This window comes from Panulirus ornatus, chromosome 13 (assembly GCF_036320965.1).
Source record: "Panulirus ornatus isolate Po-2019 chromosome 13, ASM3632096v1, whole genome shotgun sequence".
NCBI lineage: Eukaryota > Metazoa > Arthropoda > Malacostraca > Decapoda > Palinuridae > Panulirus > Panulirus ornatus.
Genome location: NC_092236.1, coordinates 58,757,435 through 58,784,934, shown reverse-complemented (window position 1 = coordinate 58,784,934; position 27,500 = coordinate 58,757,435). Strand labels below are relative to the sequence as shown.

At 39.8% G+C, this 27,500-nt stretch overlaps 1 protein-coding gene across 1 annotated transcript in view; it reads left to right on the top strand.

Annotated features, from left to right (window-relative positions):
* LOC139752644 (cholecystokinin receptor type A-like) overlaps window positions 1–7,808 on the top strand; it is a 54,202-nt gene extending 46,394 nt beyond the window's left edge. The window contains exons 6-9 of the mRNA XM_071668393.1: window positions 699–883; window positions 3,128–3,243; window positions 6,737–6,826; window positions 7,304–7,808. Of these exons, the coding sequence (XP_071524494.1) occupies window positions 699–883; window positions 3,128–3,243; window positions 6,737–6,826; window positions 7,304–7,416 (504 nt within the window). The 3' untranslated portion in view covers window positions 7,417–7,808. The remainder of the gene's footprint in view (window positions 1–698; window positions 884–3,127; window positions 3,244–6,736; window positions 6,827–7,303) is intronic.
* Window positions 7,809–27,500: the final 19,692 nt, after the last annotated feature.

Sequence of the window (27,500 nt, the reverse complement as noted above, 5' to 3'; positions counted from 1 at the left end):
GCGCGCGCGCGCGCGCGTGCGCGCGCCTTTATACGCAGTACCGTCCATGACTGGCGTTGTGAAGGGGGGGAATAAAAAAGTGAATGAATATAATTTCCCAGTGACTCAGTATGTACCTACTGGAAGAGAGAGAGAGAGAGAGAGAGAGAGAGAGAGAGAGAGAGAGAGAGAGAGAGAGAGAGAGAGACGCGCGGCGGTCGTAATGATTAAAGATACGCCTGACACGCCCCGCTGTATCAGTGTCACCGTGAGCTGCTGGAAGATGCGTCGGCTGGGGGGTGTGTGTGTGGGGGGGGGGGGGTCCTACTCGGTGATTGTCACCCTGAGTTCCAGGCGGAGGGGGGGGGGTGGGGTGGGGGGGGAGCCATGAGCCTACAGGCAGGAACTCATCCATCGTCACTCTTGAGTTACCACAGAAGGGATGAATTACGAGCCTGGTTGAAGATCTCACAACAACACATCCGTGGTAACTCATGCAACATTCGATGTACTCCTACATCTTGCTTGTGGTCGGCTAAATATCTTCACAGGTAATTTTGCCGTCAGCCGGCACTGATGCCCTGGGAATGGCTATTATGCCGGTAATGAATCTTAGAGGCAGTTGAGCCACGTGCGTGTGTGTGTGTGTGTGTGTGTGTGTGTGTGTGTGTGTGTGTGTGTTTTCCTCATTACAAGAATATGATCCTTGTCTTCCGCAGGTGATTAAGATGTTGATCCTGGTGATCATCCTGTTCATGGCGTGTTGGGGGCCGAAGATCGTATTCTTCGTGTTCTTGAAGAACGGGCTCTCCCAAGAGTCCTTCAAGCCCCTGGTATACAACACCAGGATCTACCTGGGCCTCCTGCCCTTCGTCCACTCATGCCTGAACCCCATCATCTACAGGTGAGCGGCTAATTAGTCTCCACGAGCCTTCAGCAAGGACCAGACAATAGTAGGCCACATCCGCTCACATCCATTCTCCAGCCGTCGTGTCTAATGCAACGTCACGACAACTCCCTATCCACAATCAGGGCCCTACAGAACTTTCCATGGTTTACCCCGGACGTTTCACATGCCGTGGTTTAGTCCACTGAGAGTATGTCGTCCCCAAGATATCACATCGTTCCAATCACTCTATCCCGTGCACGCTTTTCACTCTCTTGCATGAACAGGCCTCGACCGTCCAATTTCTTTTTTCACTTCATTCTTCCATCTCCAACTTGGTCTCCCAGTTCTCCTTGTTCCCTCCACTTCTGACACATATATCCTTTTTGTCAACCTTTGTTAACCTATTTCTTTTTTTTCGCACACATTTATCTCCTTCCAAAACATACTCCCTAAAGTATAGTGATTATCGCTTGTCCCAACTCTCATCTACCATCAGTTTCGATCCCTGCACCTCACTCTTGACCTCTCACTTTTTCTCTTCTATACACCCCACTATCCTGGCCAGGTGCATAAGCACTAGTAATCACCTCAACATCCACTTTCATTTTTACCCACATCATTCTATAATTGACTTCCTTACAATATATCACACTCCAACAACTCCTGCTTCAGAATTAGTGCTACTCCTTCCTTAGCCTTTATCCTCTCGCCAACTCCTGACTTTAATCCTAAAGCATTTCCAAACGATTCTCCTCCTGTGCCCTTGAGCTTTGCTTCACTTAGAGCCAGAACATCTAGGTTTCGTTCCTGACACAAACTACCTATCTCTCTTCTCTTCTCATCTTGATTACATCTACACTCATTGAGAGACCTCGGCATGAGCCACCGAGGGAACGAGCACTCCCTCCTTGGCTTCTTCTTAGAACTTGTTATACAAGAAGGGTGTGGGGGAAGGAATCCAGACCCTTGCTCCTGCACCCTTCCGTCGCCTTCTACGATATGCAGGAAGTACGGAGGTAGAATATTTTTCTCCCCCTACCACGCAAAAGGTCCGGGTTCGAATCCTTGCTGTTGGAGGACGTTATGATATATATATGGTAATCTCTTCACGCCACTCTAAACCAACGTATAGAAATATGAAAAAATAAATGAGAATCTGCTGTGCGTAAATTTCAATATATATATATATATATATATATATATATATATATATATATATATATATATATATATATATATATATAAAGAAAACATGTGAACCTTCGATACAAAAGCTTTGTTTATTCTTACATGAAAAAGGGATTAGAATGTCGGCGTTAAGTCTCTGTGAAGAAACTGCCTGGCCTTAAAGAAAGTCTTTCAAAGAAAACTTTATGATTGTATAAATTCCACAAGTGTATATGTATGAACTCCCAGTATAACCACAAGTCAGAATTGCTTTATTTCAATCCAGTTCTATAAAGATCAAAATCACTGTGTCCTATTTGAGTAATACGGGGTTTTCTACATACTTAATAATCTAGGTAATTGATGAAATATATATTAGATGTATTGTTCCATATATCTTAGTGTTTCTTACTTATCAAAATTTCTGTTTTTGGCAATATCATTTTCCTTTTTCCATACGTGTACTTTATGCATTTTACTCTCTTTAACCTCACTATGAAGTGCACTAACTTGCACCCTCCTCCTCCCTCACAGTAAAGTCCTCCCTCACCTCATTCTCATTAATGACTTTCTTTACTACGCTCACAGGGACTTGTTGCCTTAATATTCTCCATACTGGTGTGTTTCTTTACTACCCTCACCATGAAGGTTAACTTCATTACTTGCTTATCAATGTATTCATACAGTTGTCTATCCTCGCCACACACTTATCTAAATACACTCTCAAAACCCTCTCATTAAAGTGGGCTCACACTGATTAGTGATGCGTTCTCTCACCTCTCACTGAAGCGTTAAGCTAGCGACCTCTCCCAGGATACAAGACCGCACCACTCCTCTCACTAAGATAATCTCTCCCAACAAGCTCTCCCAAGGGCTCTCTCTACCTTACCCACTCTCACACTAAAGTCTTCCCCACCAGCAAGTTATGCAAACGGTACAGATAAACCCACAACACAACACTCTCTCTACAGTGCTCCCCCCACGCGCTGGCTTGCTCTCTTTTTCCCTCTCTCTCTCTCTCTCTCTCTCTCTCTCTCTCTCTCTCTCTCTCTCTCTCACCACCGTCTCTCTTTTTTCTCTCCCCTCTCACAGCTTCATGTCGACCAACTTCGGCCGGATGATGAGGCGTTCGTGTGCCAGAGAGAACTGCTCCTCCATCATAAACTCCCTCTGTGTCGGCAGTTCCTCCAAGTCCCACCAGAAGGCAGGTCAGTCGCCGCGTCACACTCAGTGTGCATGGCTCACACTTGGTGGAACGTCACCCTTCTTCCCCCCCAACACTTAGTGTGTATTGTTCCTACTGCATGGCACTCAGCCTTCCCCATACTTAACTCAATTCCCCTTCGTACTTAGTATTACTCACACTGTTTAGAAAGTTTTACAATTTTTGTGACATCTTGTGCAGTATTTTCATCATTTCAGAGTGTTTTTTTTTTTCATTTTCAAAGCTATATCAAAAATTTGTAAAGGAAACTCACACAATAATATTTAAGATATCGTAATATCTGTTTATCTTTCGGATATCTCATAGTTTCTGGAGCTACTCTTCATTTCGAAGGCAATATATACCTTTCTAATATATATATATTTTCAGAGCATATATAACCACGTAAAGCTTACAAGAAAAGCTGTAAATGGCTTCATCTGATGTCTATGAAAAACATGAAAGGTGTAATTAGACGAGAGCTCAGAGATGAAATGAATCTAAAAGGACTGATTATTTTGGCAATATGTTCGGCAAGGTGAGCGAAATGGAAGCTGGAGCATCAGAGGACTGCAATAGAAAAAAAAGTATATGCAAATTGCAGGAGGTGTGAAGAGAGACATGTAGAAAACAGTGAAAAGTGGAAGCGGGAACCATTAGATGTAGTGATGGAGGACGAGAGGGAGAGAGAGAGAGAGAGAGAGAGAGAGAGAGAGAGAGAGAGAGAGAGAGAGAGAGAGAGAGAGAGAGAGAGAGAGAGAGAGAGAGCACGAATATTTGAGATTCATCTTACTTTGCTTGGCAACCATGTTAGAGACGCACAGAAAACGGGATACACCATTAATCTGCATATATCAAATACAGCAACAGGTCTTCGTGTACGTTGCTCTCATAAACAGGAAGGAAAGGTTGTGCGAGGGTCATGTGTAATCTAAAGTCTTTGAAAAGGTGTTGAAAAAGACTCCGTCACACTCAAAGTCAGAGAGAGAGAGAGAGAGAGAGAGAGAGAGAGAGAGAGAGAGGTTGTTGAACCCCTGTGATTGGATGTGTGGAATCAAACCCCGTGCAAAGATGTGAAAAAGGTTTAAGATATAAGGACTTCCTGGAAGTTTAATGTGTAATCAACTTCCTCCCAAAATGAGATCAGTAAATCTTTATCAAGATTTACTAAGTCAAAAACAGGATAACTAACACACTACAGCAGCAAGTCTAACTACACACACACACACACACACCATCATAAGACTGACGAAACAGTTGATGGGTGTCAGCCTTTAGTCTGAAAGATGATGACAATCTTTCACTCACTATTTACCCACCGATTTTCAACCTGAGTTGATGATAGATGAGATGCATCACTCAGGCAACAGTTGATGATAGATGAAATGTCACTTAGGCAACAGGTGACCTCAAGTCCCATCTGTTTCTGGATCCTTGACTATCATTCATTCATCTTTGATGAACTGGCCTTCCAACTTCTCAAAACAAATTGGTTACTCCTCATCCTCACCTACTTTCCATATAGATGAGTATCATCCATCTTAATGAGCAATCTCACAGTTCGTAAGAATGACGTATATTGAACTCCCTGAGCGCAACGGTACGGTTCTCCAGGAAGACGGTACGATCCTTATGCACGACGGTACGACCCATGAACGCAACGGTACGACCCTCGAGGACGAGGGTTATGATCTTGAAGCACGACGGTACGACCCCGTAAGCCCGAACGTCACTCCACCCCCACCTCTCAAACACGACGGTACACCACGTCACCCCCTCCTTTGACCAGACGATCACTGACGGTTAACCTCTAGGTGCCGCAGTTACGCATTTAAATGCGCAGTTGTTTAAATTCGCCGCCTAGCTATCATCTAGGTTTTGGCGCGCAGTATCCACTTAAAGTTGGTTGCAGACATTTAATTCTAGCGTACTCCAGCCCTTTAAATTCACTGACCACAGTTGTTTATATTCGTCTTCCTACGTTCACTTATTCCTGGCGTTCTGGGCTATTTAAATTTACGTTAACTTTAAATCTAAGTTGATTAAACTCGTCCCATTACTTAAATAAAGGCACGGTCAAGGTACTTACATTTATTTATTGACCGCACTTTTTGCTGACTGATGCATAGCGACGCTTCCGTTTTAGCGCGCACCGGGTATCTAAATCCGCGTTATGTTTACATTCTTGGCGCGCTGCCACCTACCACCCCAGCTGGGCCGGGGTGGGGAGACGTGTGACCAGCGCGTCGGGGAGATTACTTCCTACTGTCGCCCCCGGGTTGTGGGGAGGAGAGACGCGATCCGAGCGCTAATGATGCTACCTGCAGGAGGTCGTGTGTGGCTCTCATATCATCTTTAGTACCGGGAGAGAGTAATGATCATCAGCGCCATATTAGGACGACGCTGAAATACGGAAACATCACACACAAATACTCTCTCTCTCTCTCTCTCTCTCTCTCTATATATATATATATATATATATATATATATATATATATATATATATATATATATATATATATACATAAGACTGAAAAGAAAAGGTGTCTTGGCGAATTACCCAGTGTATGTACCCACTAAGTCAATCGGCTCCAAACCGGAGGAATGGCACAAAATCTTGATTGTTAGAAGAAGAAAGAAGAAGAGAGAAAGATGAAGAAATATCATATCTCACTTTGGGAGACATAAGTGCAAAGTAATGATATGAAAGACAGACTTGGCTGCTTGGTATCATCTATCATATTTTTGTCTTCTTTTCCTCTCCCTTCCACACGCCATCCCTGCGCATCCCTGGCCCATTAACACCTTACAGACTAATCCTGGTCACTACTCAAGTTACGCCAGAGAAAAGTGGAGCAATATCCTGCTCACATCTCGTCTCGCTCTCACTCTTTTTACATCTGTGTCAATTCCGTATTTTTCTCTCTCTTTTTCCGTTGACTTGCCCAGCCAGAATTCGCAATTCCCTTTTCATTTATCGCGATCCAGTCCTGAAGATCGCTTACTTCTTGACCTCTTTTCTTTACATTTTTTCCAGTTTCTCAGGAATCCTGGAACTGGATTTAGCTGTATCGTCCCTTAAAGCTCGCGTGTTCCAGGAGAACTTGACTCTGAGCCATTTCCGCGGTTCTCAGAGGCAAATCTTGCCCTAATGTAAACTTTGAAGTTTACTAAAGAATTCTGCTATTTGCTAAGTAAGGATTTACCTTAAAACTATACCGATTTCTAACTCTATTTAATGTAACTATTCTAAACTGAAGAGCCAAATCCTTCACTTTTCTATTTCTTTTATATATCCGTTTGTTTGATATTTGTTGAAATTACATCTGCAACAGCATTTATTTTCCTACGGCCATTGATCAACTTTCTCATCAATGGTAACTTGACTGTTTCTCTGTGTCCTCCCACTGTCTGCTGACGTGCGTCTGTCTGTCTGTCCACCATTAGTCTGTGTCCTCCCACTGTCTACTGACTTCAGTGTGTCTTTCTCCCCTTAGAAAACGACGCAGACATCCCCCCCGGGGTCCCCTTAGCGGCACCTCCCACACCACCCACCTTGCCCTCTGGACCAATCTATCTAGAAAACGGTAAGTACAGTGGTAACACACACACACACACACACACACACACACACACACACACACACGTGATCTTCCTCATACACTTATCTTTGTTCTGAAGTGCATGTTTTTATTTGAGTATATGTACAAATATCTTTTATAAGAACAGGTATGAATTGGTGAGTACTTTGGATACGTCTATGTTTCAGTTCCATATTACGTAAGGAATCTATTCAGAACTGTAAGATGTGGCCTTACACACACACACACACACACACACACACACACACACACACACACACTAAAGATGCATATATACAAGGTTAAGCGACGGGACAACACGAGAGTCACACAATCTCTCCGTAACACACAAATAGCAATCACACACCTGCGTCCATCCTACAATCATCGGTTCCAGCTCTCCACATAACACTCAGCCCAACACCATAAGATCTCCCAAACCTCCTCCTCACGCCCCAAGTCTCTATCTCGTCTCTCCTGCAGGAGTGGGATTCGATCTGGCCAACACGTCCTACTTGGACCTCAATGGCCACAGCTCCAGCCTCACCAACAACCTCAGGATGAACCTCGAGGATAACCAAGACTCGAGAATCTAAGAGGCTCGTCCTCGACACCTCCTCAAGTATCAGCCTCGATGAAGGAGGACGTTTTCTTTACTGTCTTGATGGAGAGAGGGAGTCTCTCACGTAATTGTTGGAGGTGATTTTGAAGGAAATGGGGACAATGAGGGAGATATATTTTTGGATAAGAATGTTGTAGATGTTTGGTGGAGAAAGATGGAGATTCTTGAGATTTTTTTTTTGGATGAGGGGTGCTGTATATGATTGATGGAGTAAGATGGAGATTTTTTGGTGGAGAACCATCGACGTTTTGATGGAGGAAGACTGGGAACGTTGGAGATGAACAAAATCAGATCCTGTGGTAGGCGTTTCAAATGATTGGAAAAATGTGAAATGAAGAAGAAAATTACGTGGAATACGAACATGAATGTTATACATTTTAAACAGTTTAAACACATGGAATTGTATGAATAATAAGAATATAATATAATATATATATATATATATATATATATATATATATATATATATATATATATATATATATATATATATATATATATATATATATATATATATATATATACAGATATGATTTTTTTTAGTAGATTTTGATAGATTATAACAATAATACCTTTAGCTTTTCAGATAACATATGTTGTGTGCGTGTGCGTGTATAATCCTGTTTGCTCATATATGTGTGCCAAATGAATCTATTTCTAACTCTAATGATATACAGATTAAATCATATACATATCAACAAACCGATATCGTTTATACTGATAGCTTAAGAAGAACAAGAACAAAATGATAATGAATCCAGTACGATAGCAACGATTGGCTAACAAAATGCATGAGACGATAGCGTAAGAAGATAACAAGAAATCTATTCAAGAACAGATTCAAGAGACGTTAAAAAGTTAAGAAAGTTGCAATATCATGAAAAAAGTGTGTTGAAAAATTACATCAATACCGGGGAAAGTAATTGAAAGTATTATTTGAAAATAGTGAACATGGGAATGATTTTCTAGGAATATAAATAATCAAATGTAGATACGAATGGAATACCCAGAGAGAAGTGAGGAACAAAAGAGAAGATGAGAGACAGAGAAAATGAAAGATCATCAAAATCATAACAGTTTATCAAGAGAGTCAAAAGCCTTGAAACCATAAACTCCAACCAGAAAACACATGTCAAATCGAAACATTAGGAAATATCACTGAGTTACGAGACTCAAAACTTCTGAAAACATTCGTGAAAGTGACTTACTCACCTGAGCACAACCTTGTACTCAGCTTTGTGAGACTAGGTGCGCAAACTCAGCTGTTTCGTGTTCCTTCACATATAGAAAGTTGTGAGAGATATAGCCCAATATTATGTTTTTTTTTTTTTTCACGTATTGAAAATTGTGAAGTATATTCCCTTCCTGTGTTTCTCCACAGGGTGTACTGGTATACTGAAGTCCCTTATTCGTATATTTCAAGTGTTGCAACCTTTAAGGGACGTTTTTTAAGCGATTTGATCGAGTATTCTTCATATCCTTCAATATATAAGACATTGCAAGACATAAACACGACTTGTGTGTATATCCTTTCATCCACAGGATATTGCAGAACTCAAAATGAGTTGGTATATTTATTGTCTATAAGTAATAGTGTGATAACATCGAATCCTATCTAATGTGTCAGCTCAAGAATGCCATAATTCTATTCTAAAGATGTTATCTAAGTCCCTTCTCACACAGGAACAGACAACGACCAATCGTTTTGAATCTGTTATCCTGTGACGTAAGTCGACTTCGTTACGCCAGTCTGATGTGGTAACGTTAGGAGATAATCGACCACTGTGAACATCTGTCGACTGACGGGGTTAGAGAGTGTCATAATCGCCTCTTATGAATGTCCTTCAAGTTCAAATAGGTCAATACGTGACACAATGAACGTCAGTCTGAAGCTACCTCGAGTATAGTAATGGACATGATCAATTGTTGCAAATGTACTGTGGCTTGCAGGATTAAGTTGCAATCGAGAGTCGCCATATTTTTTTTTCCACATCAGTTTCCTCTTGGAAGACATTCACTATTGGTGATATGATACATCAACTACTAAGTAAGACCCTTAAGTACAGCGGTACGACCCTTAGGCACGACGATACGACCCTTAGGCACGACGGTACGACTCTTAAACACGACAATAAGATCCTCGAATGAGATGACCTGACCGTTTGACCTGGCTACTAAGAGAGACAGGTCAAAGATAAGGCCATCATACCCAATAATAAGGCCATAATACGGCCATAATGATAAGGCCATAATACAGTCGTGCTCATGGATCGTACCGTCGTGTTTATGGGTCTTACCATCATGCTCAAGGGTCGTACGTCGTGCTCAAGGGTCGTACCGTCGTGCTCAAGGGGATGAACAAGAATGTGAAGAACATATCTAAGTGTGACAGGCGTATATATATATTTCTCTCACAAAGAAATAGATTATCTAACATATCTACCCAGCCACTGTATACTTTACAATGGACGAAAGGCAACTTTAAACAAGTCTTCACTCAACTACCTTACTTAAGAGTAAAATCAAAGCTAAGGGTAAAAAGGAATTCTCAGAAATATCTTGTTTTCTTCAGACAACGAAGACCTGATATAATCTTGGAGTCTGATATTGAATGCTATATGAAAAGCCCATGTTTCAGGCTGTTTCAGAATGTGAAGTCCATGTATCAAATTTGCGGCAAAATCTGAAGTGAGTCTTTATAAAAAAAAGAATTCGTGAGGTCAATTACATGTTCTGGAATATAATCTGAAAAAGGGAATCTGTAAAGTTGAAGGAATGTTTTGAAAGAGATATTTTTGGAGGTAGGAATTATGGCAGAGATAAAGACAGAGATCTCAGTTGTGTATATGTTGTGACCGGCAACTCTCTCTCTCTCTCTCTCTCTCTCTCTCTCTCTCTCTCTCTATATATATATATATATATATATATATATATATATTCTATGGAATTTTCCCTCTTAAAAGTATTTAAACTATTTCGATATTCGGCGAGGCGCTTTATTTTCTCAAACAATATTCTGTGTGTGACCAGATGGAAGGGAAGACGATATTCTGGCTTGAGGAATATTTTCATCTGGTATTTATAGTCAATCTGTTTATATCATGAGGGAACCAAACACCTGTGGGTAACAACAGTTGTTTTGTTTGTTGTGAAACCTATTAATTCATTTTACCAGAGTGAAGACGAGATATCTCTCCTGACTGACATAATCTTTGGCATATTTCTGTCGGTCAGTCTGTCGGTCTGTCTGTCTGTCTGTCTCTCTTTGTTCTATTTTTGACTCTAAATCACACAGAAGTAAGCTTGGAAATCATTTAGTGTAACGCGATAGAAATGGCCCTCATTTTTCCTCTTCAGTCGTGCAGCCTCCACGTCGTAACTTTATCCTCTTATGTTACATAGAATTAACTGGATCATCCTACAGAGTAAAGATCGAATTGTTTTCCTGTGCATCCATTAGCAAAATCATACGTCCGTTTTCCTTTTCATGGTTATCTAGATATTGGAGAGTTGAATAAAACCAATTATTCTAACTCTGGTTTGATAAGTTCTTCGTTAATCACGTATACCTGCACTGTTAATCACCCAATTACATGTACCTCTCCATATAAAATGCTGGTGAGTGTACTTATAATTATGATATTTGCTGGGTATAATTAGAATCACTAATTATATGACATATTGCAGGGACACAATGTACCTATGAGTTTCCTGTGTGTTGTGATACTTTGAGAAAGGAAAGAATATGAATTATATATTTTGTACTATACCCCCCTATAATCTATATTAGGTGTCTATAACTTGCATGTTTGTATATAACACTTGTTTCAGATGTGGATGCTAACTCACTATGAACCTAAAAGCTCCCTATTTTCTATTTACATCAAAATGTAAGAGTTTAATTCATGCATATACTGCTGTATGCATATTTATGTGTAACCCATGTACAAAACCTCTGTTGATATGTGTTCTTATGATGGCAATTAATTGCTACAATGAGAGAGAGATGGTTCATCAACCTTACTCTCTCAGCCTTGAGATGTATGTTGTTATATGTGAGACAGTGTCCTAGATATTAAGATATGTGTATAATCTTTGTTCAAAGTCACAATTAACCTCAGTTCCGTTGCAATAGGGAACAAATTCTATCATATATGTAATTGGTTATTTTTGTACCTGATCAAGATATATATATATATATATATATATATATATATATATATATATATATATATATATATATATATATATATAGGTTAAAACCACACTTCAACAGAGACAAGATGAAATGACATCACAGAGAGAATCAAGTTATATATATATATATATATATATATATATATATATATATATATATATATATACATATATATATATATATATATATATATATATATATATATATATATATATGTATATATATATATATATATATATATATATATATATATATATATATATATATATATATGTATATATATATATATATATATATATATATATATATATATATATATATATATATGTATATATATATATATATATATATATATATATATATATATATATATATATATATATATATATATATATATATATATATAATATCTGAGATCTTGTCCTGACATATCCTCAAACTCTACCTGACTCATCATAACACTTTGTCCTGCCTGGTGATCAAGCAGCCCCATCCACTCCTAACTCTGCTGGTAGTTTTACATATTCCTTAAACCATATTACGTATAATTTTGTTAAATGAGAATTAGGCCTTAGATACATTAGCTCTGTGCGTAGTTCTAATGCATCTGAGGATTCATTCTCGTTTAACAGAATTACATGTAATATGGTTATGGAATATGTAAATCTGCTTACGGGCTTAGGAAGAATGGATGGGGGTTGGTTCATCACCAGGCAGAGCAATGTGGCATGATTGGTTGGGTAAAGGGTTAGGTCGTGTCTGGGGAAGACCTCACATGTATGTATATAACTTTATTCTCTCTGTTTCTCATGTCATTGCAATTGAGTAATGCTTGTGAAAAGCTGAAACTATATTGGATTTGAAAACATCTATCATGTCTACTTAAAACATGTGTGTGTGTGTGTGTGTGTGTGTGTGTGTGTGTGTGTGTGTGTGTGTATGTGTGTGTGTGTGTGTGTGTGCGTGCTAACTAGTCATACCATTATCTACATGCTGTTTGTTTTGTTGTAAGAAACAAGACACGTCTTCTTCTGTGTATTATATCATATTTCTTTCAAATCGTGTGACTCTACATTCACCTCAGTCAACCCCATCAACACACACACACACACACACACACACACACACACACTGAACCTATCTTCATCCTCATGTTGATTTTGAACCTTTTCTGAAACATCTATTTCCCAACATCTCGTGTATCTGAAATTTACTTTCTTTCTGGTTGAATCAACCTTCATCGTTCTTCTCTTGTTGACCAGCCTCTCTCTCTCTCTCTCTCTCTCTCTCTCTCTCTCTCTCTCTCTCTCTCTCTCTCTCCCCCAGGTACAGCCCGCCTGGGTACTGGGAGGTTAGTGGCCGCTGTGCAATGAGGCAACACTTCCGTCTCTGTCAAGTTCCACAGAAATTTTGTGTGTGTTGAATATGCACTGGTCTTTAACATATATATATATATATATATATATATATATATATATATATATATATATATATATGATCCTAATTAGCTAATTACTATGTTTATCACGTATGTTTTTATGCCTTGGTCGTGCAAGAGAACACATCAGTCACCCAACACCTGCAATAAGATGATCATTAACAGGACAACAACGTAATTATCATCATTGTGAAATATAATTTCTCTCGTGTATGTGTGTGTGTGTGTGTGTGTGTGTGTGTATGTGTGTGTGTGTGTGTGTGATGTCATTATCTTTCATGTTAATTTGTCCAGCATCTATCTGCTTGTCTCTGACGTATGAACACACAGGAAAGTGATATATACACAGCCAGTATAATTCAACATGTTAAATGTATATATATACATATATGACGTGTTATTGACTCAAATGGACTTGAAAAAAGAATTAAGGAACTATTTATTTTTATGCTGTTTCCTGTCATTCTTCCTAACGATAACACACGCCTGTTTTGATGTAGGCCATCAGATTTACTCGTATATAATAACAGATCCTGTTCAACAGGGTAATGAAATTCGTATCTCCTCCGCTTGACGTTAAAGGCTCCGTAATGAAACGGAACGTGATTACCGCGTGTGTTTGGAGGGAGGGAGAGAGAGAGAGAGAGAGAGAGAGAGAGAGAGAGAGAGAGAGAGAGAGAGAGAGAGAGAGAGAGAGAGAGAGGTCCGCGCGCGCACGGCAGGTCGCAGTATTCACGCCTGAACATACTACCATGAGAGAGAGAAAAAAAACACACAGCCGACCCACTCCCTGCCTGTTGCTGCCTCAGAGGGAAAAAATCACGAATATTCCTCCTCCAAAAAACCTGCGAACGACGCGTCCACCAACGTAGAAGACGAGGTTGTATTAAGCATCACAGCGTCAGGTGTGTGTGTGTGTGTGTGTGTGTGTGTGTGTGTGTGTTATCAACAAGCGTTTGTGAAGTGTTCGGCTTCCATGCTTTCATATTTCTATCCAGGTTACATACAGGCTACCCTATGAAATGGATATATATATATATATATATATATATATATATATATATATATATATATATATATATATATATATATATATCAAATGATTTACATATACCTCCTTTCATATTTGTTTATCAATCATTTATCTATATTTATCTAAACATTTATTCATTCATGTTTCTATTTACTTCGTTATTCATTAATCTGTCTACCTATTTCCTACACTGTGAACGAACGTCAGTGTATTATATTCCGGTAAACCAACAGTATACAGCAGTTTACATCTTGATGTCATAATACTCATTTCAAAGTGAATTTATATTTCATTATCTATATGAATCTTGCTTTCGATTCTTTCATATTCAGATCGCAAGAAAATTGAATGAAGTCAGCAAAAAAATTACTTTTCGCAATTAACTTTTTAAATGGAGTGATTCGACGAGATAATCAACTTTGAGTAATTAATGATAATTTTTAAGATGCTCACAACGCGACCGTATTGGAAACTGGAATATTTAATTAATGTGAATTAAGGACTTTGTGTCTCCTACTGTTGTTGGAGCTGATGTGTTGCTATAATTGATAACAACAACTGTGTCATCTTCACTACGACCATCACAACTACCATGATCATTGTCATTATCATCATTTGCATCATCATGAACATTGCCATGGACGTCATCGCTAATGCCATCTTCATCTGTAGCTTATTTTCATCAACGTCTCCAACATCATCGGTCCATCAGTATCTCCATCATCTCTCGACCAGCATCTTCAACATTACAAGTCTATTGGGACCTCCAACATCATCTACCATAATCTCCAACAATCCCTGACATACCAGCCTCTCCAACACTACTCTATCACCATCTCCAATACTGCATTTTTTCCATATCATCAACATCTCCATCACTTCACCATCATCAATACCCTCATCGATCCACTACACCACCACATCAACCAAACCATCAATTTCAATCCAGCTCGACTGTCATTCATCTCGCCATCAATTTCCTCATCAGTCCACCTCGACCGTCATCACCTTCGCCATCAATTTACCCCCAACAAACAGGATCGATCAACCTGACCATCCTTGATGTATGACCTGTCCTTATAGATGTTAAGTCTGCCCAGGTGTCCTGTGTCTGCTACGTGGCTGTGAGGTCTGTGTAAAGAATGAATAAACTTCTGGTCAGTGAAAGCTTTTTCATTTGTCTTTGTACAGCTGAATGAAAGATGTGGGGTGAAGATAGAGTGATACAAGATAAAGAATAAGGATGAAATTCATAGATAGGAAATGAAAATGAAAAGTAAATAAAAGTGATTAAGATAAAAGAACAAGATAAAGATGAAATATAAAGATAAATGTAAAGATAGAACATAAATATAAGATAGAAATATAAAAGCTAAAAGCCGCCTCTTAGATACGGACACACACACACACACACACACACACACACACACACACACACAAGATATATATACACCGGGACATTAAGAGGATTATCAGAAAAGCAATTTGGCTCCCAGGAAGCAATCAGAACATCCTGAAAAACGGAAAAACAGTTGGCAATGAATTTTTGTGTACAAGACTCAGAATGTGAAATATACACGCTGAGCCCTTATGTGTTTATATTTATATATATATATATTTTTTTTTTCATACGATTCGCCATTTCCCGCATTTGCGAGGTAGCGTTAAGAACAGAGGACTGGGCCTTAGAGGGAAAATCCTCACCTGGCCCCCTTCTCTGTTCCTTCTTTTGGAAAATTAAAAAAAAACGAGAGGGGAGGATTTCCAGCCACCCGCTCCCTCCCCTTTTAGTCGCCTTCTACGACACGCAGGGAATACGTGGGAAGTATTCTTTCTCCCCTATCCCCAGGGATAATTTATATATATATTTTTTTTTTTTTTTTTTTTTTTATACTTTGTCGCTGTCTCCCGCGTATATATATATATATATATATATATATATATATATATATATATATATATATATATATATATGTATATATATGTATATATATATATATATATATATATATATATATATATATATATATATATATATATATGGCCATTAAAGACTGCATTCACGGTCATAAGAGCTGAAGATTTTATTTCCCTTATCTCCATCAAGGTTACCACATGGAATTCACCAAGAGGAAGAGTCCTTTTATAAATAGTGTTAAGGCCAGAAGACCTCGCTCGAACCACTGGTCTGTGTGGTCTGTGTATTTAACTCCCTTTACTTGTTCCTCCTTATCATCGGTGTCTGAGGTTGTTTGGTGTAGTTATAGCTCGTTTTATATCATGTTTAGGTCATTTGATTGGACTTTCAGGAGTTCTGAGTCCGTCAAAGACCTCTCGGTGTTTGTCTTGGTCAGTACAAGTCTGGTTGGTTCTTCTGGAGTTATGACGGCTCTTGGTGGCTCCTCCACCCAGCCTTCTGGGATTTTAGAAATCCAACACGACAGTTTCTCAGTAACCAGGTACTACTTCCTCTCACTGATGCTTATCCAAGGTCACGAAACCCCAGTGTCATCTGGATGATCGAAGAGCAGCTCGAAGTCCATTTGGCTTGTGATTTGACGACGAAGATTTGATTGAGCTCTTCCAGCACACAAAATTCCAGGCACCTCACAGTGTCATGTTATGACCGTACCATAAGAGTATATCATCAAGAACATTTCATCGTGCAACAAGAACAATTCTCGTACAATCTAACAATGTTCTTGACCCCCCTCCCCACCCCTCCCAGGGCCTAAGTAGACCCGGGTGCTTCTTGTAGACTTCTAATCCCTTCGGGAGGGTCGGACCACAAGGTGGGTCTGTGTCACCTCAGTCTCTCATCCCCTTTGTCACTCAGCGACGCCACACGTCGACATCCGCTATGATAAGGACAAATTCCCCTATTTTACCCATCCTCCCATCCATCTCCACCTAGCCTTCTCCTCCGCCTAACCTCTATCATCTCTATCTACCCCTACAACCCATTTCTCGTCAAACACAGCAGCATAATCACTTTTAACCTCCAACATCGTCCCAGAGGAAGCCACCCTCCTCCTAACCATATGAATAATGTCTCTGAAAACATCATCAGTAAGTAGGAAGAACCGGAGAAGACTCCATTATCAAGATCCCCATTTCCTTCATTGTTCCTCAATTCTGACGACTGTGGTGTCGAAGCTGACTCACTTCTTACATGCCCCTCTCTTGCGTAAGGGAGTGAGAAAACTCCTCCCTCTCTTTCTTCAGGTAAGTCTTATATAACATTACGGAAGACGACACATCGCCACGCGCTCTGCTACAGTTGGAGAAAAAGGAACTACTAATGTTGTTTTATCATCATAATGCTACAGGAAACGTATATTGGAGTTATGGTGTTAGGCAAAGAAACTGATGAGAGTGTGAGAAGACTACTACTAGTCTCTCTCTCTCTCTCTCTCTCTCTCTCTCTCTCTCTCTCTCTCTCTCTCTATCTCTTTTTTCTGGTCGATAGCAGATGGTAGATAGCCACCTGGGCGTCAGGAGTTATCAGTGACGGCTGCCCAGTCAGCTTGCACTTCAGTGGCTATCAAGTTTCACTCCTTTGGTCCAGTTACTTATCTTTTCTCTCTGCCTCACCCACGCGTGGGTTGCTGTCTCACAGTCGACATCCATGCAACCGCTCTCTCTCTCACACATACCACTTGACAACACGTACTTCACACGACTCGTTCTACGTAATACTGGATCATCCTGCGGTGAGCACGACGCGCCAGCTCTGCCCTTTGGCAAAATCATCATCGCAGGTTCTTGTTAAGAACTCTCTTCTAACTATTTAAGTCTTAACGTCTGTGCTTCAGTCGTTTTGATTTCTCATTCAATCATTTTATCATCTATCTTTCCCTCTTCTCTTGTAGGAACTCGCAGGTAGATAGGTGGGTAAGAAGGTACTCGCACGTACTTAGATACGTGGGTAGATAGATAGGTACTCGCAGGTAGGTAGGTAGGTAGGTAGGTAAGTAAGTAGTTAGGTATGTATGTATGTAGGTAGGTAGGTAAGTAAGTAAGTAGGTAGGAAGGTAGATAGGTAGGCAGGTATGTAAGTAAGTAGGTAGGAAGGTAGATAGGTAGGCAGGTAAGTAAGTAAGTAGGTAAGTAGGCAGGTAGGCATGTAGGTAGGTATTCTCCCCCTTCATCCACACGCCCCTGCACCACTCTCGCTCCAGCAATCATCTCCCAGCAATTTGCCGGGCTGGACGTCATCAACCCCGGGGTCTGTTGTCTTGTTGATGTTACCCAGACGTCAAAAAGCAAGTTAATAAGACCGACATCAGACGGTTTCCTCATTTACACAACGAACGTGATTTTCAACAAAAATTTATATGCTTTTCTTATAACGTGTCTTTCTCGATTATGGAATATATCCTATCTTGGCATTTTGACATTTTCTTACAATATATATATATATATATATATATGGAAAGCTGTGTAGGTATGTATATTTGCGTGTGTGGACGTGTGTATGTACATGTGTATGGGGGGGGGGGGTTGGGCCATTTCTTTCGTCTGTTTCCTTGCGCTACCTCGCAGACGCGGGAGACAGCGACAAAGTATAAAAAAAAAAAAAAAAAAAAAAAAAAAAAAAAATATACATTATCCTTGGGGATAGGGGAGAAAGACTACCTCCCACGTATTCCCTGCGTGTCGTAGAAGGCGACTATAAAGGTGGGGAACAGGGGCTGGAAATCCTCCCCCTCCCATATTACCTTACAAATATGATGACTGAAGTATACATGCTGTGACTGACAGATATACGAGTGGATGGTTTACAGGAAATGCCCTACCACACACACACACACACACACACACACACACACACACACACACACACTCATCTGTCTGCAAAAGCCATTAACCAAGGAGATTCACAAGGAGAAAAATTACAGTGCAAACCTCTTTTTCCACGGCCGTTTAAAAGTGTTTTTCGCTAATTCATTGATTTCAGCATTAAGGATATTCGAAGCGGGGTGGGGTGGGTCCTTTGTTCCAAAGATCTATTTGAACAAAAAGTTTTTGATAGATAATTAAGAGATGAAACACTCTAGTGCATTAGAGAAAGAAAGAGTCTAGAATCACCATTAACTATCGTCAAGCAATTAGGGAATTGAAGGTTTTAGTTGAATGTGCCTGAACAAATAAGATTTGTGATATCTTTCATTCTTTCGTCTTGTGTTAAACGTTTTCGTAGTGCTTATCGCTCAATTTGATACTCAACTGTGGTATGTCTTGTGTGCAACAGCCTTACATTTACGAAGAGACTAATCGTCTTCTACCAATCATACCTGGAAATGATTTATATTAGGTCGAAACAGGAAAGGATCGATCGCTTCTCCAACATACCAATCATGGGGAGGAAAACTAATTCCCTAGCTAATCCTTGGAAGGAAACCAATCTCTCATACCAATCGTTGGAAGGAGACCAATCTCCTCTACTAATCACTAAGAGATTAATCTGTCCAGGCAATTACTGGAAGGAAGCTAATCCTTTCTACTAATCATTTGAAGGAAAGTGATCTCCCCAAACAATCTCTGGATTGAAACTAGTCTCCCATACCAATCACTGGTATCATATACTTACGAGAAGCTAATCTTTTCTACCAATCACCAGAAGGAAACTGCTATCTCCCAATAGTTACTGAAAGGTATTTAATCTTTCCTGCCAATCACTAGAAGAAAACGTCTTCCTCTTTCCAATCACTGGAAGGCTGACCAATCATACCAAGAAAGAAGCTAATCTCTTTCTTACCAGCGACACCAGAAAATAATCTCATCTCTTTTTCATTAATCACATCTGGAAATAATATCAATCTCTTTGTGAACATGACTGTATGAGTAAGATAGGTACATAACAATGAGCGATTTCGTTTTGTACAATATATATATATATATATATATATATATATATATATATATATATATATATATATATATATATATATATATATTGAGTCTCTGTCAGGTCTTCAGCAAACCATTTGTATAATCAAACGGATTAGAACACAAAGATCATTCAAATTACTTACATCTATTAAGACCAATTTCAATGTACCTCGAAATAATCACTAAATATAAAACACAATCAATTTTGTGATATATCTAAGGATTCTGGTCTTATTAAAAAACACAAACAAACCTGGTGTATGATCTACATTTGAAACTCCAGAATATCAATACGTCTGATGAAAACAAGGGAATAAAGTTGATTGCGATGAATAAGAGACTTATAAAGATATCAGAACTTACAAACTGGATAACACTTGAGCATCAATAGCACAACAGTCGATTAATTCATTGGGAATGTTTCTAAAGGTTTCTCCTTCCATTTCACATCAGGAGAGCTTCCTATGGTATCTAGTTCTCCAATTAGAGACCAGACAGAGGAACAGGTGTACACACACACACACACACACACACACACACACACACACAAAGACACACAGATATGGCTAGCGAAGATCACACACGTTTATTCAGAGAGACTAATTAACAGGGGTCACTGGCATGGGTAATGATGAGTCTAGTACTGTCTGGTGAGGTGGTGCCTCTTTGATGTCGGCATATGACATATGACAGTTCCTCATAATGAAATACGGGCATCCGTGACAGTTCCTCTCTCTCTCTCTCTCTCTCTCTCTCTCTCTCTCTCTCTCTCTCTCTCTCTCTCTCTCAATCTCTTGAAGTCACTCGTGAAGTCACTCGTGTTCACTGCAACATTGCCGGGAATTTCCTTTAAACCATCTAATTATACATGTGCCAGTCACAGTATGGACTATATTACATTATCTGAGGCGAAAAACAGCTTCCTTCTGATGAACTCGGAATTATATGTATCAACCAACATCCTATAAGAGTTACAATTCATGGCACTGAGCACCTCAACACATATATAAGGCTCTTTGACTCCTTATGTACAAAGTATAAAAGGAATAAAATCCCATTCATGAATGGCCAACCCTCCCTATTCTATACAGGGTCTATAACAATCATTCACTTATCGTCAAAAACAATTTCAAATAAAAACAAGCACAGAGATGACCTGAAGCAATTGCGCTTTGATAATAACCTTTTACAACCTCCGGCTACCAGTTAATAGTGACACTTTCAGCTCATAAACGACTCACAGATTAAAAAGAAAACAAAACTGCATAGTGGGAATTCTTTAAGAGAAAAAAAGAGAGATTTTGAAAAAGATAGATTCCTACCCATAAAAAAGGAACACTGTAAAAATTCTCTGTTAATATTTTCGGACCATTATTGGAAATTTGCATTCCGCATCCATCGCTGTGTTGCTCTGGAAATTACCACAGCCAACTGTGCAAAGATTTTCAATTTCCTGGTCACTTCGAGAAAGAAAATGGGTAAGAAATATTTCGATTCTCTGGGAAATTACTAGAAAATTGAATGGGTCGTTTGGGGTTCTGTCATGCACGTGAGGTAAAGGGAAAGAGATATTATTACTTTTACTATTGCTGGTTTAAAGAATAGATTTAATCGGTCAATTGCCTTTCAAACTATGTAACTGAAATTACTAGAACACTGATAGTTTCCCAAAATTGTTCTCCTGTCTTCTTTGTCTGTCTGTCTGTCTGTCTGTCTTTCTGTCTTTCTATCTGTCTGTCTTTGACACACATCACCTCAAATTCTTATTCAACTGTTTGTGGGGTTGGGGGTAGGGGGGGGGGTGGGGGGTGGGGTGGTGGTGGTGGTGGGGGATAGTATATATACGTATGAATTCCGTCGGAAATGTAACAATAGAAATCTCTATAATAAAGATATCTTTAAACTTAGTTCTATACTTTGTCTTAAATCTGATGCAGTACGCACACACACACACACACACACATATATATATATATATATATATATATATATATATATATATATATATATATATATATATATATATATCCCTGGGGAGAAAGAATACTTCCACGTATTCCCTGCGTGTCGTAGAAGGTGACTAAAAGGGGAAGGAGCGGGTGGGCTGGAAATCCTCCTCTCTCGTTTGTAATTTTCCAAAAGAAGGAACAGAGAAGAGGGCCAAGTAAGGATATTCCCTCAAAGGCTCGGTCCTCCGTTCTTAACGCAACTTCGCTAACGCGGGAAAGGGCGAATAATATGAAATATATATATATATATATATATATATTTGCCTCACATCTGTATACTAGATAGTTAGCCACACTTGTGTGGCTAACTATCTCAACTGGATAGTATGTAACTCTGACATCCCCTAAAAGCTATTTAGACACCAAATGGAAACATTGGTTTTTGAAACCCACACCAATTAACTGGAGCAAGTCTGCCTCCCTCTCTGTAGGGGAGACTATGTAAAATACCATCTCGTGGTTGAATAAAGGCATAGAATTGCTATCATTCGAATATACAGGCGACCATACATACATGTTTATGTGTTATTAGCAATAACAAAACGTTCTTACGGTAGGTTTTGTACACACACACACACACACACACACAGAAGCGTACTCCCGATGATACACCCTCACTAGAGAGAGAGAGAAAGAGAGAGAAAGAGAGAGAGAGAGAGAGAGAGAGAGAGAGAGAGAGAGAGAGAGAGAGAGAGAGAGAGAGAGAGAGAGAGAGAAATGGCATTATTCGTTTATATTCCACGTCATCGTTCTGATCGCGAGATAAAAAAGAACGGAACGAAAAATCCATTGGGAAGTGTCAGGATGGCGGGTTCATAGCATAGTTGTAATAATATCTTTTCACGACAGGGATGTCAGAGCTGGAATTTATGTTTATGTAAACCATTATCATTCATTGAACGTCTCTTGTCGTAGATGAAATAGTAATGGCACAGAAAACCCTGCATCTACGTGGTACAGATTTATGAAAGGCTCCCCATGTTCGGAAATAATATATATATATATATATATATATATATATATATATATATATATATATATATATATATATATATATATATACATATGCTTTTCCCCTCTCACTTTCCTACTGTACTCTCTCTCTCTCTCTCTCTCTCTCTCTCTCTCTCTCTCTCTCTCTCTCTCTCTCTATATATATATATATATATATATATATATATATATATATATGACAGTCAAATACTGACTCTGTGTTGGTTTGCATGATCATCATCTCAAAGATTTGTATATAAAGTGTATTTCCACAGTAAAATCTGTCACATTACATACATACTGAAGTATAATTTTATACATCTGACTAAATACATATTTCCTCAAGCTCTTTATTGACCTTCTGCACATTCCTGTAGGGTCGGTGTTGGTTTTGCAAACTACATTTGAATTTTCCACTGGATATGATAACTGGGTTTGATTTTCTCAGTTCATTCTTCCTTCTCGCGGGATGAATATCTCTCTGAATATACGAGTCAGACTTTCCACAATAACGTATTTCCCAGGTACGTGGGAGTAGAATTTAGAGTGAAAGAAATATTCTAGCCAAAAAGTGGACCACCTCAATTCTTTTTTTTTTTTTCCTAGAAAGGTATATCGTTTTGCTACTGTGTGTTTCGTGTCTTGAACCAGAGTGGATTTTCTTAGGAAAGCAAAGACCTGCCAGTCAGAGGTATGACTGAGCAGGTAAACCATACGTAAAGTTAAACCATACTTTGTCAAGTCATTCCTGAATATAAACCAAATACTGGATAGGCAAAAGAATGGCTTCACCACTTAACCGCATCAGAGAGAGAGAGAGAGAGAGAGAGAGAGAGAGAGAGAGAGAGAGAGAGAGAGAGAATCATCATACATCGTCCTAACAATAATTCTCTTGTTTACCGTAAAGATGTTTTTTTCATTTAAATTTTCTTTTCTCTCTTCACAAGGTGTAACATTACGTGAGGATCAAACTAATACTTCAACAACGCAAACTTTTCCTTAAAGCAATTTGACTTTACTTATAAAAGTTTTCCCCTCAAGTTAACCTATAAGTGGATTCTTCTAGGCTGTGGTGTACTTTAGTCTCTGAAATATAAGCACATCTTTTCTAAAGCTATTAGATATATGAAGATAAAGCAATGATTTTGCAAATACGACCACATTAATGAAAATAATGATAATTGATAATGATACTCTAATTATTAATGGTTCTAGTGCTACAAACACTACAGTTCTAATCCTAGAACTACTACTACTACTACTACTACTACTACTACAGTCACCGCTACTACTACAACTACCATTATTACTACTACTACTACTACTACTACTACCACTAGTAATTTACTGCTACTACCACAACTACTCCCATTACTGCTACTACAACAACTACTTCTACAACTAATAAGATCACGAACAGCAGATGTACCGTGGTTTTTAAATCCAGTCTCTAAGATTCACAAGCGTTATCTGAAAGGATTCTGAGCCAATTACAAACCCAAAAGTATATTTGGTGACCCAGATCCTTCCAGTTCTATAGAAGATGGGTTCAGTATATCTCTCCATTCCTTCCGTTTTGGAACAGAGTGGCGTGTACAGAAACCCCTGGAAATGAGTGCCAGGTTATGACTCTCTGAGTGAGCCGCGAGAAAGTGTGATCGCTGTAGTTTTTGATCGTCAGGAACTTAAAACATGTGATAGGCAACGAGCAACAGAGCAACTGAAAGCAAGTCTTATATCACGTACAACTGAGGTTCAGTTGGAGATGGGGGTGTTGGGGGTGTCTCTAGATATGCGACGTGGGCTGGAAAGGAATTGATGGAATTGTACACAAGACTGACGCATCGTGGGGAAGTGGTATGGACGGAGGAGATTGACAATATGTGGTGGATTTCCAGTTCAGACCCTGGTATGGAACACAGCGATTGGATCTAATGACAAAAGATCGAGTTGCTTTGTGTTACATTAGTTACAGCTTGATGAGAGGATTACATTCAGCTGTGTATTGGATTACGGACGATTGCTGGGTATCCAAAGGCTACAAAGCAAGGCCAGAAAACAACGCTAAAGCAACGTATGACGTCAGTATTTGGCGTTCAGGTCTTCCAGTCCATAGCAACATTTTTACATACACGCTCTCTCTCTCTCTCTCTCTCTCTCTCTCTCTCTCTCTCTCTCTCCTGGTAGGTAGGAGGTGGAAGGCAGCCACCGATCACAGGGGTGTATTACCGATCTTGCTCTTCTCATTATCGGGTAGGTAGGAGGTGGTAGGAAGCCACCGATCACAGGGGTGTATTACCGATCTTGCTCTCCTCATTATCGGGAGGGACTGTGACGGCAGGGCCGTCATCCAGCACTTCAGTAACTATAGAGTTTCACTCCTTTTCAAACTTGACCCACAAGTCCACAAGCTGATGTATACGTCCATCCCACACTCGCAACACTTGGTTGCACGCAACTAACACGACTCTATCTTTGTAACCCTATATTCTCCTGCGGTTAGCGTCACGCGCTAACTAATTCCACCTGTTGGCAATATCTTGATATAAGTAAAGGTAAGTGAGGACGTAATCTCGCGTCCAAAATATCGTCTGATCGCGCGCGAGGCAGAAAAGTAAACGAAATCTGGGTGGCGATGTCCGTAGACTTTCTTACAAATGTAAAATTGCGTTTTCTATTGCCACATTTTCTTTTATCCTCCCGGGGGACCGGTTTATTCCATCTCGTCTCTCTCTCTCTCTCTCTCTCTCTCTCTCTCTCTCTCTCTCTCTCTCTCTCTCTCTCTCTCTCTCTCTCTCTCTCTCTTCGTTCATTCTTTGGTTCATTCCACTTCGCGTCTCGTTCCGAATTTCACAGAAGCGTAAGAAGTTTAAATGGGAAGGATCTTTATTTAAGAATAAAGGCACAGTCCGTTAACGCCTATGCCTAAATATCTATCTATCAATCTAGCTATCTACCTATCCTATTTATCTATCTACATACGATCATATTGCTAAATCATATCAATATCTTTGGAATTTCTATGACATCGCTTCAAACCCAGTGAGACACAACATTTATTATACTTATAGCTATATTCTGTGTGAGATAACAAGATAACATCGGTCCTTAGCGATGATGTTTTACTCCAAAACTCTTTCCTACCAGGTCGTCTACCTGTTTCCTACCAGGTCTTCTACCTGTTTCCTACCAGGTCTTCTACCTGTTTCCTACAAGGTCTTCTACCTGTTTCCTACAAGGTCTTCTACCTGTTTCCTACCAGGTCGTACACCTGTTTCCTACCAGGTCGTACACCTGTTTCCTACCAGGTCGTACACCTGTTTCCTACCAGGTCTTCTACCTGTTTCCTACCAGGTCGTCTACCTGTTTCCTACCAGGTCGTCTACCTGTTTCCTACAAGGTCGTACACCTGTTCCGTTCCCCGTCTACGAAGCAGAGGAGGAACCATTCCCTTAGCATCTGAGTTTACTCCTCAGCCACATGGTTATGTTGTAACTTCATACGCAAATGAATATTGATGAGCGCTTCAGCATCCCACTACACGTATTGTTGCTTCACCTTGCGCTGAACTCCTCAGCGACGGTGAACGTCGTGATCGTTGGAATATACCATCGACTTCCACATGAATTTCTGTGCGATGAAAACTTGTCTCGAAAATTATATTATTTTTCTCCGTTTCGACCAAGGTAATCGAGGAAGGTAACCTGGAATACTGCCACATCCCATGAGCCTCAACGACCCGAATATCTACGTCAGGAGGAAGGCGAGGTGGCCACGTCTTCCTTGATGGTACGGGGGGGGGGGGGGGGGGGGGGCAAAAGCCAAGCAACTGCTCTGAAGGATTTCTCAGCCAAGGGGGAGCTAATGTCACTGTCACTGTGGAGGACGACCACTGTGTGATGGCGTCTGGGTTGACGTGAGGACGAATTATTTCTGTGAGTCTACCCTCGTCCACTTTCATGATGGGTCACACGAATGCTTGAAGAATACGTTACATGACAAACGTATTACATTATAATTACATTCATCTCAGCATTTTTATATCTTTATTTCTTTAAAGTGATTGAAATTCTTCTGCTGTTTCATTTGACCCTTTGTCAACTATGTCTTCCTTGTACATGACTAGGCCTGGTAATGTGTCCACCTCCCTTGTACTTTCTTCCCCTTTACTGTAGCCCAGCGCACCGACGGGGGACCTCCATGTACTGACAAAACAGGTGTTTCATCCCAACATACATATACCCTTTAGATTTTCCGATTTCGAAAAGCTCACTGTGACCACTTGGTGGTACATTTAATGTGATGCACTTGTACCGGTAATGTACCGGTCCACGACGCAGGTACGAGGCCAGAGTGTACCCCATACAGTAGGGTACTTCCAAGAGGTCATTACTCGTGCCTGGTGTAGGTCATTACTGGTGCCTGGTGTAGGTCACTACTGGTGCCTGGTGTAGGTCATTACTCGTGCCTGGTGTAGGTCATTCATGATCTT